This window comes from Balaenoptera acutorostrata, chromosome 5 (genome assembly GCF_949987535.1).
Source record: "Balaenoptera acutorostrata chromosome 5, mBalAcu1.1, whole genome shotgun sequence".
NCBI classification, from domain to species: domain Eukaryota; kingdom Metazoa; phylum Chordata; class Mammalia; order Artiodactyla; family Balaenopteridae; genus Balaenoptera; species Balaenoptera acutorostrata.
In genome coordinates, this window is record NC_080068.1 from 51,101,312 (window position 1) to 51,116,125 (window position 14,814).

The following is a 14,814-nucleotide window of genomic DNA, read 5'->3' on the forward strand; positions in this document are numbered from 1 at the left end:
GCCGGACGGGGCAGCCTGCTCGGCAGGCAGCGGGCAGCCTCCGCCCGCGGGTGGGTAAGCGGTGGTTCCCGGGTCAGGGAGCCTGCAGAGGGGCTCACAGCACTTCTGCAGCTGTTGTCTGTTTCTCCGGTTCCCAGAAATACCCTTCCCTTTTGAAAAGACTTCTTTTTGCTTTGAAGCTACGGGCTGGAGGATTTACAATACTTGCCCCAGGTCGCAACACAAGGTAAGGCCAGATCTGAGTTGAGAATCACAAGTCCCTGTGTCTCCCGGTTCCTATGGCTCCTTGGGCCTGTGGGGGGGGGGGGGGCGGGTTGCAGGCAGCCGCTCAACTCTTTTTTTTTTTTTATTTTTATAAAACACCTTTACTGGAGTATAATTGCTTTACAATGTGGTGTGTCAGTTGCTGCTGTATAACAAAGTGAATCAGCTATACGTATACATATATCCCCATATCCCCTCCCTCTTGCGTCTCCCTCCCACCCTCCCTATCCCACCCCTCTAGGTGGTCACAAAGCCCCGAGCCGCTCAACTCCTTATTGGACAGCTTGCAGCCAGACACACAGTAGGGGCTCAAATAATGCCTATTAGATGATGAATAAATGGTTTGGGGGCTGGTTAGTATACAGTAGTGCGCCGCCACTGCGCGGCCCATCGGCCACGCAGCTGTTTGTGGCAAATTCTCCGCTAACTAGTGCGTTTCTGCACGGTCTGCTAAGCCTCGAAGTCAGCACCGTTGAGATGGAGCTTTAGAAAAACATCACCTGGCATATTCCAAGGAAACTTAACCTCAGAAGAATCGTGTCTGCTCAATCCTCCCCTCCGAACGCGGATAATTTAGAGCTCTCCAGAGGGAGCCCTGATCGCACCGAAGTGCAGAGGAGGGCGAGCTGGCCGTGTCCCAAGCAGCTGTGGCTGCACCTGCGGCGGATAGCAGAAGGACAGGGGCCACGAATGGAAGCTAGGGGCTCTGGATTCTACTTCTAATTCACTGTGACCCAACTCCGTCCTCTGGGGACAAATTTCCTTACCAGGAAGTAAGCTTTGTTCTTCTTTCCAGCTTGCAAAGTCTATAAATGTGAGTTTGAAAGGATACCATTATGTTGACAAAGAAAGCTGATTTTTGGATCAACTTGTTAGGAATCCTTTCCAGCGTTACAAGAGAGGGAAAAACATTACCAAGGACTGACTACATGAAAGAGCCATACATGAGCATCTCATTGTTAGTAGACCAGAATCAGTCCAATCAGCCAGAAAAAACAATACCTAATTTAAAACTGAAGCAACGTATGTGGCTTGTGGAATGGTGGCCACTGAGCCAGTGTTACGGTGTTGCTTTAGTTGGAGCTGAAATTATAGAATGAAGGGACACTTGCCCGACGACCAGATAAACGCCGGCCCCGTCATTAGACCAGTGAGACAACAGAACATGAGACTTGAGGGCATAAACTTCATCAGCCTGCTCAGCCTTGGCTTTATAACGAACCACTTTTTCTTCTCATGCCCCCTCTGCTCCCCACAGCCACCAGACCCACATCTTCCCTGTGGTTCTCTATTCAGACTGTCCTTTCTCTAGGGGTGGAGTAGTTGCTCTGTCAAAAGCCTCTCTCTGGATTATTGTAATGACTCACCACACCCTCACTCTAACCATTCAGTCCTTTGTTGGGCAGGCCGTGTGTACCAGTCCTGCTATGTGCCAACACTGGTGCACACAGGGGATACGAAGACGAATAAGGTGTGGTCCATGCCCTAAAGGAGCTCCTCATCTAGGAGGGAAGACAGATCAAACAAGTGTTACCTCTTGGCTATGAACTGGGAAGGGTAGGAAGGTCCAGTCCGTTATCAGAAAAAAAAAAAAAAAAAAAAAATCTTGTTAGGCATCAAGTGTACATACAAAGAGTTCAGGGGAGGCAGCAAAACAGTTCTTTATGTGGCCCCAGAGTACCTTGTCTGTTACATAAGCTACTTTATCTTGGCTCTATCTGAAATGAGTATCTTCCTCTCTTCCTGCCAACAGGTCAGACTGGGTGTGGCCAATCATTTCAGTTGGTTGGACTCATGATAGAGAAGGAGATGTTTTCATCTGTTGGAGGTGGGAGGACGTGCTCTTCAGGCCTTTCAGATGCTGCTTACAGAAGGATGGCTGAAGGACATTAGCCCCTCCAGATCTAGCCTCAGAGTGACACCTCTACACATACAAGGTATACTCTTGAGTATCCCCTGTGGCATATTATGCCGTCAGGGCTACTGTCTCTTTTCTCCATCTTACTAAAGACCCTAGTATATTTTCTTAGCTTCTGGTCAAGAGCCTAGAAGTGGATGGGTATTCATCTCACTCATGGGACAGTAACCCTTATCCTGTCAAACAAAGAATTACCAAAAATGTGATAAGACGCTACTAGAGGTATGTGCAGGAATTAAGTGGGGCCATGAAGAAAGGAGTAGTTAATTCACACTAGAGGGGAGGAGGCAGGTGATATCTGGGTAAAGGTTTTTTTTTTTCTTTCTTTTTTTTGGAACTTGATTTTAAAAAATTTTAAATTGTGGTAAAATACACATAACAATGACCATGTTAATCATTTTTAAGTGTTCAATTCAATAGTGTTAAATATATTCACATGGATATGTAACCAATCTCCAGAACTTTTTCACCCTGCAAAGCTGAAAATCTATACACATCAAACAACTCTCCATTTCTCTGTCTCCCTACTCCCTGGCATCCGCCATGTTGTACTTACTGTTTCTATGCGTTTGACTACTCTGGATATCTCATAATATAGTATTTGCATTTTTGTGACTGCTTTACATCACTTAGCATAATGTCTTCAAGTTTCATCTATATTGTAGCATGCGTCAGAATTTCCTTCCTTTTTTTTAAAAAAAATAATTATTTAATTATTTATTTATTTATTTTTGGCTGTGTTGGGTCTTCGTTTCTGTGCGAGGGCTTTCTCCAGTTGCGGCGAGCCGGGGCCACTCTTCATCGTGGTGCGCGAGCCTCTCACTATCGCGGCCTCTCTTGCTGCGGAGCACAGGCTCCAGACGCGCAGGCTCAGTAGTTGTGGCTCACGGGCCCAGCTGCTCCGCGGCATGTGGGATCTTCCCAGACCAGGGCTGGAACCCGTGTCCCCTGCATCGGCAGGCAGACTCTCCACCACTGCGCCACCAGGGAAGCCCAGACAATTTTAATAAACCATAAAAATGGTTAAGTTGGTGCTGGGTTGGAAAGAGTGGCTTCTGTGTTCTTTAAGCTTTTCTGTACTATTTGAATTTTCTAGCCAAGTGTGCCTATGTCTATTATTTATTTTTCATGTCACCAGGGATTTTCTGACTAGTGAGACCCCAGACTACATTTTTTTTCTTGTTATTTTCTATCAAAAAACAATGCAATACATACCATTTTTAAAAAGGAAACAAAGAAGAATTTCTAACCATGCATCAATAAAAAACAAAAGAGCACAAACATACATATACATTTTAACATATTGAGCAGATCAATATGTTAAAATATATAAATGTTTGCATAGTGACCTGAAATAAATAGATTATTTAGTCATAGACCTTTTCATATGCATTCTATAGTAAGTCTTCTGAGAGATGAACTTTAATCTTTCCATCCAGAACTTTGGAGTATCTGAGATTTTGCCCTATTTGCAACAAGTTAAGCTGCCGTTTTCCATGGATGCAGGTAGAAGACAGAAGACTTATGGGTCAGAAACAAAGGACTCTATTACTTACTTGGTTACTCATAAACCACTGCAGCCAGCATGGGCATCCGAATATTTGCCTTGGTTCTCCTTGACCCTGAGGCACACAGGGGCTGTGTGGACAGGCCCAGATGGATGCCTGCACGCACAGCGGGTTATAAGACAAGAGTTCAGGGAACCAGAATCTTTTGGGAGGTGAGCATGCTTGCCCTTACCTCTGGAAGAAGACATTATCTTACAAGGCTGTTTTCTATCTAAACATCCTTGGAAAGATAGCTGAGAATAAAGGGCTGTCGGTGCTTCTGTTTGTGAGATGTGCAGAAATGTGAGAAACCCATGGAGAATTGTCTTACCTCTGCTCTGACTAACACACAGCCTTTTACTTTTCTTATGAAATGGCAATTATATGTTGCAAAGGACTTATTTCACATTTACTTAAACTTAGTTTTCAAATGTATATTTCTTTGTCCTATTCTAAGATTAACTTCTCTTGTGTAAGAGTTAATTTTGAAATTACAGTGTGAACCGTATGACCCTAATCATTTTGGTTTAACAGTATTGCTAACTCAAATTTAAAATGCTGAGAAAAAAGCATCTCTATTTTGTCACTAAAACTACCAAAACAGCTTTAAATACACAATTAGTTTAAAAACAGCTGTTTGATCTTGACATATTTTTTTTAAAGAGCTTTTTGATGTGGACATTTTTAAAGTCCTTATTGAACTTGTTACAATATTGCTTCTGTTTTATGTTTTGCTTTTCTGGCCCTGAGGCATGTGGGATCTTAGCTCCCTGACCAGGGATTGAACCTGCACCCCCTTCATTGGAAGGCAAAGTCTTAATCACTGGACCACCGGGGAAGTCCCGATCTTGACATATTTTTAAACATATTTGGCTAAATCCTATTTAAGTTAACACTTCCTCTGAAATCGGAATTGTGACAAACACTGTAAGAGAGCTACTATTTTTTGCATAAATGAGAGCAAAATCTTGTGGTAGTAAGTATGTTTCCCTTACAAACATAGTGTAGGATAAATCTAAATATTCTGATTTGAGAAGAAAATTTTGAATGGAGGAATTTTTCATTCCACTGTTGCAGGATTGTCTACTTTTCCCTAATATTAAAATGGACAGTTAGCCTCTTGAAAGAGGTTAAAAATCCATACGGAATGTCTCAGAAGGGTTTAGTTGTTCAGTGGCTTTCACTCTTCCTCACAAATTATTTGAAAATGGAATTTTTGTTCAAGATGTCTACCATTCGCGTGAAATTTATTTTCCAGTTTTATTGAGACGTAATTGACACATGACATGGTGTAAGTTTAAAGTGTACAACCTAATGATCTGATGTATGTATATATTGTGAAATGATTACCACAGTGAGTTTAGTTAACAAACATCACTTCACATTGTTACACATTCTTTTTCTTGTGATGACACGTGTGAAGTTTGATGCTTACCTGGCTCTCTTCTTTTGGACTTTGGCAAATCTAAGAATTAATCCTACCACACATAGCCTATACTAGTCTACCCAAATCTAACAGTTAGTAAAGACATTAACACATTTATCTGTTTGTATGTTTTATTGAGCACAAGATAATCATCTCATTCTCAGAAGCAATGAAATCACCGAAAGAGCCAAATCTTGAGAAAGCCTCGTAGAGTTGCCCTGTTACTAGATAAAGCGCTTGGAATACATAAGTATGTTGTGTCACGCGTCTTCCTGTGACCTGTGATTGTTACTTGAAAGTGTGGAAATGCAGAACAGATCTCCTGTTATTATGAAAGGCCCATCTGTGACAGGTGGAAAGGAGGACGCTATGTTAAGAGCTTGTTCTGTGCAGTTCTCATGGAGGTGACTTGTGTCCTATAGGGAATGTCTCCAGGCTGCATTCCACTCTGGGTTCTTTGCCTCTGGCAGTTCTCCGTGATCACTCCTGTATTGGGGTCCCCCACGCCACTCCCAGGCTCCATGATTCACTGGAAGGACTCATAGGAATCAGCCTAGCGTTATATTCACAGCTGTGATTTACTACAGCAGCAGGACACAAAGTACAGTCAACAAAGGAAAAGGCAAGTGGACCAAAGTCTGGAGGGAACCAGAGGCAAGCTCCCTCGAGTCCTCTGCCGGTGGAACCACACAGGACACGCTTCAGTCCTCCAGCCGTGAGGACAACATGTGGGAAATGTTGCCAACCAGGGGAGCTTAGCCTCAGCCTAGGAGCCCAGGCTTTTATGGGGGATGGTCATGTAGGCACCCTCTCCCTGGTACATATCAAAATCCCAGATTCCAGAAGGAAAGCAAGTGTTCAGCACCACCCACATTGTTTGCATAAACATCTTAGGCAGCAGTGAGCCACTCTTCTCAATTCTGGGAGTGGTGAAAGCCCTCCCAAAATTCAGGTGCCTAGACACCAGCAAGCCTTTCTCAGGATGGTGACTCAGGCCTGCGATGTTATCACTGTTCTCTCTTTTGGTTCTGATTTTTTTTCTTCCTTTCCTTCAGTCTTTCTTACCTTCAATCTTATATTCTATTATTTTAATAAGATGATCTGATTTAACACCCTTAGTTTCTTACATGAAAATACCAGCATGGTCCTGTGCTAAGGTGGACAGAACACACCAAGTCCTTCTGAAGCTCTGGAGGCTCTGCTCCTGAGGAGGGCACGACCAAGGCCCTTCATTCATTACCTAAGAAATGGTCATTCCCTAGTAAGGCGCTTAATCTGTCACATTTCAAAAATAAGTGACGCCACATTTCAAAACTAAGGACTCAGGGTGATTTCCCTGAGTCCTTAAGAGTGATGACTCATAGAGGACACCTCTGAACTGGCCCTCTCTATAGGAAAAAACAAGGAGCCTGTGCTAGAAAGAATGGAAAGGCCTAGAAATGACCAGTTGGCCCTGAAAATTGAGTCAGTGAACAAGTGTCTGTTAGGCACGGACGGTGTGGAATGTGGTTAAGGATGGTCTGAGTTAGCTAGGAGGTACCATCGTGGTCCTTCTCAGACACAAACTCTTCCGGGAATTCAACTGGCAGACACAATTAAACTTGAAAACTTCCTGAATTTCAACAATGCCACCGAGTGCCTTCTGCTTGCCAGAACTAGACTGGTCAGTGATGGTCTGAGGAGGAACTTAAACTCCTTTGGAAATAAGGCCGACTTAGAGAGTGGTAGCCAACATGGCATCCACCCAGCGTACAAACCTTGTGAGACCCTGAGGGTCATGAGTATAACGGATTGTGGCTGAGCCGGAAGGGACTCACCGATCCCAGTCACTCAGCAAGGCCACCACAGGCCAATCCAGAAGCTAAGAGTATTATTTTCCTCGGGCTGCAGTAACAAAATGCCACATTCAGACGGTTAAACAACAGAAATTTATTTTCTCACAGTTCTGGTAGCTAGAGGTCCCAGATCGAGGTGTTGGCAGGGTTGGTTTCTTCTGAGGCCTCTCTCCCTGGCTGACAAATGACTGTCTTCTTGCTGTGTCCTCACATGGTCTTTCCTCCGTGTGCACACTTTCCTGGTGCTTCTCTGTGTCCAGATTTCCTCTTCTAGTAAGGACACCAGTCAGATTGGATTAGGACCCACCCTAATGGTCTCCTTTTATCTTAATCACCTCTTTAAAGACCCTTTCTCCAAATACAGTCACATTCTGAGGTACTGGGGGTTAGGGCTTCAACATAACAGTAGGTTAAAGGAATTCCCTACCATTTGAAGTAGTTGAATGTTGAACTAAACACATATTGGTATCAATTTAAGTCAATGGAACTTCTTAATGAGAAGTTTTCCTAAATTTTGTACAAATGACCCAATTTGCATATTACTATTTTCAACATATACAGGAGGCCACTGGGTTAGTGCTATTCTCCCAGTAGTCCTAAAACAGTCTAGACTCACAGTTAAACACTTTAATTCCTTTAATTTCATTAATTTATTTAATTCCTTGAAGCTGCTGATAGAATATGCCCACTACCCAGCACTCCTTTGAGGCATTCCTTAATAACACTAACCATACTTCATTTTCTTCTTTTGTGTTACTCTTGAAGTTTAGAAGCCAATTCATTTGTCAGAACTAAATTTGTGCCATGTATCAAATAACATACTTTTATTTGCAGTGTTCTAGTATTGTTTTCAACAGCCATATATTGATTTTGAGACAGGCTGGGACCTGGGACCCTTTGCTGGGACCTGGGGCCCTTTGCTGCAGTGTTGCAGTGCTTGCACCTCGACACACCTCTCCTCGAGCAACAAAATAACAAAGAAACTGTATGGGACTAAAAATAACGACGTGCAGGCCCAGTTGGGGCAAATTCTGGACAAAAGATACAAAGAGACCAAAAAACCCAACTGCCACTTTTGAAGATCCCAGAGCAAAAGCAGGGTACTGCACGTGCCCCCTGCACACACCACCACCTAAGCGGTGGGCAAACCACTTAAGCCACCCTTCTGGCCCGACCCCTGGACACACCCCTGCCCTCATGCCATATAACAGGGGTCCCCAACCCCCAGGCCGCAGCCTGGTAGGAATCAGGCTGCACAGCAGGAGGTGAGTGGCAGGGGAGCGAGTAAAGCTTCATCTCCTGCTCCCCATCGCTCACATTACTGCCTGAAACATCCCCCCACCCCACCCCCTGCCGGTCCGTGGAAAAATGGTCTTCCATGAAACCGGTCCCTGGTGCCAAAAAGGTTTGGGGACCACTGCCATCTAAGCAGCAAGCTCGCCCCCGCTTAGGGAGCACGCAAGCAAAGGAGCCTGTTGTTTGTTCTCGCTCCCCCCTGCTGCAGCAGGGGCCCCAATAAAGCCTTGCCTGAATTTCTTGTCTGGCCTTTCATCAATTTTGATTGTTTAAGGACGCCAAGAACCCTGGTCGGTAACAATTTCAAAATATGGTCTTGATGTCATTGGAAGTAATTTTCTTCGGACTTTTTCTCTGTTTTCAACATCTTTGCCAGCAAAAGATATGTTCCCAGATGTCTTCTAAAATGTTTTCTTCCTGATCATTTAGAAAGATTGGGAAAGAAAGAGTATTGAGAAACTTGAGCTGTACTTTCGCTACACAGGAAGGGTGAGCTGTGTTCCATCCTAGATTAATAATATTTCAAGCAGGAGGGAAAAAAAAAAGTAAAAGCCTATAACTGTAGCAATGTGTTTGAAAAATACTTGATTTCAACAATGTTTCTATCATGCTTACGTTGCAGCTGTCTAAACAATACAGATAACAGAAGCATGTCAATTAAAAGCAGCATTTAGGACCCAGTTTCACAGATCTGCATTGGCCCTGGGTTTCGGATTATTTCAGGGCCAGGCGCTGTGAGTTCCTGTGTGGTGTAGTTGTGCTCAGCCATGGGGCAGGTGGGTTCCCTCTTGCTGTAGGAGAAGGTGGTGGGAAACACGGAGATGGTTATCTCTTTCTGCTTTTGACTCTCCTGACTTGCTTCCACCAAGAAGCCATAAACCCAAACTGGAAATACGGATTAAGTGCATACTTTTTCCAACACATTGACCACAACTTGAGATTTTCATGGCGGAATATATTACATAAATGTCTGGAAAGCAAATATTTTAAGTGCACTTTAGGTAGATGTTTGCTTACTTTAATCAAGCAGAAGGAGAGATGATTCTTTTACCTTCTGGAACGTGTTGAGGTAAACTTATCTACAGAAGGGAAAACTTTAGAGTTCACCTGGTACAAAGCACCCGCATCCGGATAAACTAAGGTTGTTACCGAGTCCAAGCTTGCTGTGCTTGCCACACGACAGGCCAATAAATCAGAGATGACGCACTGAGGGAAAGAATACGACTTTATTCGGAAAGCCAGCAGACCGAGAAGACGGCAGATTAAAGTCTCAAAATAACCATCTCATCGGGGTTTGGATGCTAGTTTCTTTTATAGCACAGAGATGGGGAGGAGATGAGGAGGTAAAGTAAAAGGGCCGTAAGTTTTGCGAATATCCCCTGGAATGGCCAGCCTCAGGGAGGGGATGTGTTAATTTCTTTTTAATTGCAGCCATCCACAGGTGGACAGAGTCCGTATGTTTCCCTGAACAAAGGCACTTTGGTTTAACATTCAGGCAGAGGAACAGGGTTCCCCCGAGGCAGGCCATTATGTACAGAAAGTATCCTTTTAGTGAACAAAAGCAGCGGAAGGCAAAGGTTAAAGTCAAAGAAACAGATCCAACGTGTAGTCAGATTTGGTTCTTCCCTGTAACAAGGTCTCAAAGAGTGAGTGACTCCCTCCAGGTCACATATAATAATAATATATATAATAATAAAAATTATTCTGGTAGAGAAAAGAATGCAGAACTCTAGCCACTCTAACTCCTTAGTTAAAAAATGAGATTTATTTGCAGGATAAGACTGATGCTATTAAAAATAATAATAGCAATAGCAAGTTTGAAAACTTGCACGTGGACCTATTCAGGTGCTTAATTGGCATTTAAGGCCTTCTAAGTATCTGTACTAGCCTCCTTCAGGTCAGCCTGTGTTGCTGGGAAACTGCTCTTCTCACTAGTCTCTGGACAAAACTCTGGGTCTCGTTTCCATTATTCCGTGGAGTGTTTTTAGATCCCACCCGTTGTTAAACACACACACTTTTGTTATTAATACAAGAACAGATTTTTCAGAGTTTTTTCTTTGTCTTTTATTGTTAAAATTTTTTTAATTGAGGTATAATTGACGTAACATTACATCGGTCGCAGGTGTATAATGTCATGATTTGATGTTTGTATATGTTGCAGAGTGATCACCACAATAAGTCCACTTAACATCCACCACCTCCCATAGTTACAACACTTTTTTTCTTGTGATGAGAATTTTGAAGAGCCACTCTTCTAGCTACCTTTAAATATGCAATACAGTATTATTAACGTACATAGTCACCATGCTGTGAAAGTCCCATCCCCATGACTTACTCATTTTATAACTGGAAGTTTGTACCTTTGAACCTCCCTCACCCATTTGGCTCACTCATCCCCTGCCTCAGGCAGCCACCAGTCTGTTCTCTATCTGTGAGCTTGACATTTTTTTGTTTGTTTTTTAAGGTCCCATATATGTGAGATGATATGGTATTTATCTTTTTCTGTCTGGCTTATTTCGCTTAGCATAGTGCCCTAAAGGTCCATCCATGATGTTGCAAACAGCAAGATTTCATTCTTTTTTATGACTGAATAATCAAAAACAGATTTTTTATTGGTTCTTTAGTAGATGCCAGCTTCTGATATCAGCTTTTAGGTGAAATTATTGTTAATCTTTTTATGTGTGATTTTATGAGCCAGAGTTCAGAAGACCATTTGGATTTGCTACTGTAGGCAGATGTTGAAAATTCCGTTTTTTAATAGAATCTTGTACTGTTTTGTAGATTTTACTTTTTGGATTTGATTCTCAAAAAGAAATCTTAACCTGTACAATGTTTCTTACTTCCTTTTTTTACCAGGAAGAGATATTAGGAATCATCTAGGAAACAAATGTAGCAGTTTTATGCAATTTAAGCAATAAAGATGAGTTTCAAAATCCTCCTTTACTACCAGTAAAGCTTGAATTTTGTACTTAAATATAATATTTTCCCCCTTCCCCTTTTACCCAAGATTTACCCGCCTATTAATGTGCTGCCCTCGTTGTCTCGGTGAATGAAGTCTGCTACTGGAGAAGGTATGACCAGAAAGGATCACGCCGATGTATCTAACCAGCTGGTACGTATGTTTTCTCCAGGATTGTGTTCAAAGAAATGAATACTTTCTCAGTTCATGCTGCTGTCTTATACCTCTTGTCTTTCTTCCATATCACTTTTCTTCTCCCCCCATCAAAGTAGAATTTTAATATAGAATATATAATATAGAATACTGGAATACGGAAACATTTATTAGAGCCAAACAGTCTTTTTCATAAGGATAACTGCTCATGACAAAGATTAAAGATCACATGCTTGAAACCCACCTCTAATGCTGTATGAGGTAGTTTTTAAATTAAAAAGGCATAAGACGATTAAGTTTTTATTAGTAACCTTTATTATAGAGTATTTCTGAAAGACTATTCTAACTAATTTTTTGTTTAACATATTAGGCAATCACCAGAACGCTAAGGGATACAGCTGTGTATATTCTATGAAATCCTTGGTTTCTATGGTCCTGAGATTGTATACCAAGCATAATTAAAGAAAAATACATTTGACCTTAAAGTAGAAATGATAAATAAACCTACTGATAACCCAGATATTTTTTTTGGAATAGAATTTAGAGATGGATTTCTCCTATTGTGTAAGTTGTGATTTTTAAATGCTCTACAAAATGGAAGCTCATTGATATATTGAGGGAGTGTATTTTTTGTAGAGTGTTAGTAATGTCTATGTATTGCATGCCTGAAGACTCCTTCCTTAGTGAGACTGCTGTATAATAGAGTCTTTCCAATACTTGCATATGTGAATTATGTTTGGAAATAATGTGAAATACTGTGAAGATAGCTACAGCAATACACTTATAATGCCCAGAGTACCGTTACCGTTTATAAAGGTTCATGTAAACCTTTTTTTCTCTTTAGTATGCATGCTATGCTATTGGTAAGGATGTGCAGGCCATGAAAGCCGTAGTTGGAGAAGAAGCCCTTACCTCAGATGATGTGCTTTACTTGGAATTTCTGCAGAAGTTTGAGAGGAACTTCATTGCTCAGGGTAAGATTACTATTTTCCTATGAATAGAAACAGCATCATATGTAGTTTTGAGGACTTCTTTCCTAGTCTGAGAGAATTTACATTGGTCTCCATACAATTTTCCTTCTGATTAGAGAAGAGGTTCTTTCAGCCGCCTGCCATGTCTTCGTTCTTAGCCCTCTGGTTCCTTCCCCTCTACCTTCAATTTCTTTATCCATTTATTTAGCTCCTGTCTTATTTTTTATCTTCCTCACAACCGGCCTTCTGCTCTCCTACCTCCATTGCCACTTCTCCTCGCTCTTAACCTCTCTGCAATGCTCTCCTCTGGCTTTGGGGGTTTTGGACTTTCCCAGTCCATCCGTTTTCATCCTCCTGATTTCTTATCTTCCTGCTTCTTAATTGTTAATGTTCCCAAAGGCTTAATTACCTGTTCTTTCTGTGCTTTTTTTCCCCTATGCTGATGACTAACTTGCTGTGTATGAGCCTTTACCCTCTTTCTGAAGCTCTAATCCCACATCTCCAGCTAGGAAGCCTGTGTTTATGCCGCCATCCTCTCTGGCTCAGCGTGGTGAGAACCAAAGTCTTTTCCCAACTGACCACCTGCCTAGCAATTCCCTTTTCAATTTCTGTCTACCTCTGGCATGACCATTACCCTAGTTAGCCCAAGCTCAGGAATTGGGCATTCTTAAGCCTCTTCATTTATTCTCCAGTCATCAAATAGTTGCTAATTTGCATTGTTCTCCTTTGAAACATCTTATCCTGTTCTCTTTCCATTCCTATGAAAAAAACTTCGGCCAGTGTTTCTCAAAGTTGAATATGCTTTTGAATCTACCAGGGATCTTGTTGAAGTGCAGATTGTGATTCGGTAGGTGTGGGTGGGGCCAGAAAGCCTGTATTTTGACAAGTTCCTGGGCGATGTTGAAGCTGCTGATCTCTGACCACTCTTTGTGTCCCAAGACCTAGTCTAGACCTTTGTCCCATCATCCTTGGCCGTTAGTGCCAGCATCTTCACCAGTCTCCCTGACTCTCTATGTGCCATTGCCGGGGTAAATTTAGTATTAATTTTATTGATTGTCCTTCTGTTAAAAAGTCTATAATGGTTTTTATTACATAGCATGTGTAGGGCTTTCAAGCTGTTTTGTTTGCTCTCTTCCCTGCCACCCCTGCTAATGCTGGTAAACTCTATTTTTGACCTCAGTGATACTTACAAACGATGTGTTTATTTTGGAATAATGCATCAGCTGCACACTTAGGATTTGTGCACTTTTCTATTTGTAGGATACATTTTTTAAGTACTATTAAAATCCCCAGAACATAGGATTGTTGGGTTTTCTAAAAAAAAAAAAAAAAAAAAAAAAAAAAAAATTTATGCAGAAGCTTAATATCTTAAAAAGATAAAAATTATTCTGGTAGAGAAAAGAATGCAGAACTCTAGCCACTCTAACTCCTTAGTTAAAAAATGAGATTTATTTGCAGGATAAGAATGATTCTGCTATTAAAAATAATAATAGCAATAGCAAGTTTGAAAACTTTCACGTGGACCTATTCAGGTGCTTAATTGGCATTTAAGGCCTTCTAAGTATCTGTACTAGCCTCCTTCAGGTCAGCCTGTGTTGCTGGGAAACTGCTTTCCTCACTACTCTCTGGACAAAACTCTGGGTCTAGTTTCCGTTATTCAGTGGGGTGTTTTTAGATCCCACCCGTTGTTAAACACACACACACACACGCACGCACGCACGCACGCGCCCAAGGTCTCACCTGCGGACTTTCTCCCTTTTCTCTGTTTCCCAGGGGTACTTACTGTCTAGACCCTCATTTCCACATTTGGTCACATCCAGTCCTGGGAGACCTGACTGCTTTGTGTCTCTTTTTTATACTTCATGCTCACAGTGCTAGACCCATAACAATAAATTTTGAAGAACGCTGATAAGTTGGAAGTACTTGGCCTTTATTCATCTAGTCTCAATTTTTTATAAGGTCCTTACGAAAACCGCACTGTCTATGAGACTTTGGACATTGGCTGGCAACTGCTCCGGCTCTTCCCCAAAGAAATGCTGAAGAGAATCCCTCAGAGCACCTTGAGCGAACTCTACCCTCGAGAGTCTGCAAAGCATTAGCTGCTACTTCATCGCTGGCTCGATGCTCTTGTGAAATACTGGTTCTGTTTTCTTTATTCCTTTTGCACTCCCCCATCCCCACCTTTGTGTTGGAGTTTACTGTGTTGCCCTGTAATTAAAAACAAAGAATAGGTAACATATTGTGCCAGTGTTGCAATGTTTTAAACTGCTAACAGACTTTAAAATATCCCCTGTTCAGAAAACCTGGACCTGCAATGCTTTGTTTAAAGTAGCTGAGGGTTGGAGGTGAGGTTTTCGTACTGATGTGTGTATTTGTACGTAGTGGTGTAGTTAGCTGCCTAGTGTCCTCATTATTTGGGTCTCTCAGACCTTCCCTGTCCACCCC

At 42.0% G+C, this 14,814-nt stretch overlaps 1 protein-coding gene and 1 long non-coding RNA gene across 2 annotated transcripts in view; one reads left to right on the plus strand and one right to left on the minus strand.

Moving 5' to 3' along the window:
• On the plus strand, window positions 1-14,387 carry LOC130708286 (uncharacterized). The gene is made up of 5 exons (XR_009008477.1): window positions 1-226; window positions 2,018-2,201; window positions 11,294-11,398; window positions 12,243-12,372; window positions 14,329-14,387. It is a non-coding gene; the product is annotated as an uncharacterized LOC130708286 (long non-coding RNA).
• LOC130708285 (NUT family member 2G-like) overlaps window positions 8,628-14,814 on the minus strand; it is a 24,807-nt gene continuing 18,620 nt past the window's right edge. The window contains exon 6 of the mRNA XM_057547462.1: window positions 8,628-8,703. Coding sequence (XP_057403445.1) covers window positions 8,647-8,703 — 57 coding nt within the window. The 3' untranslated portion in view covers window positions 8,628-8,646. The remainder of the gene's footprint in view (window positions 8,704-14,814) is intronic.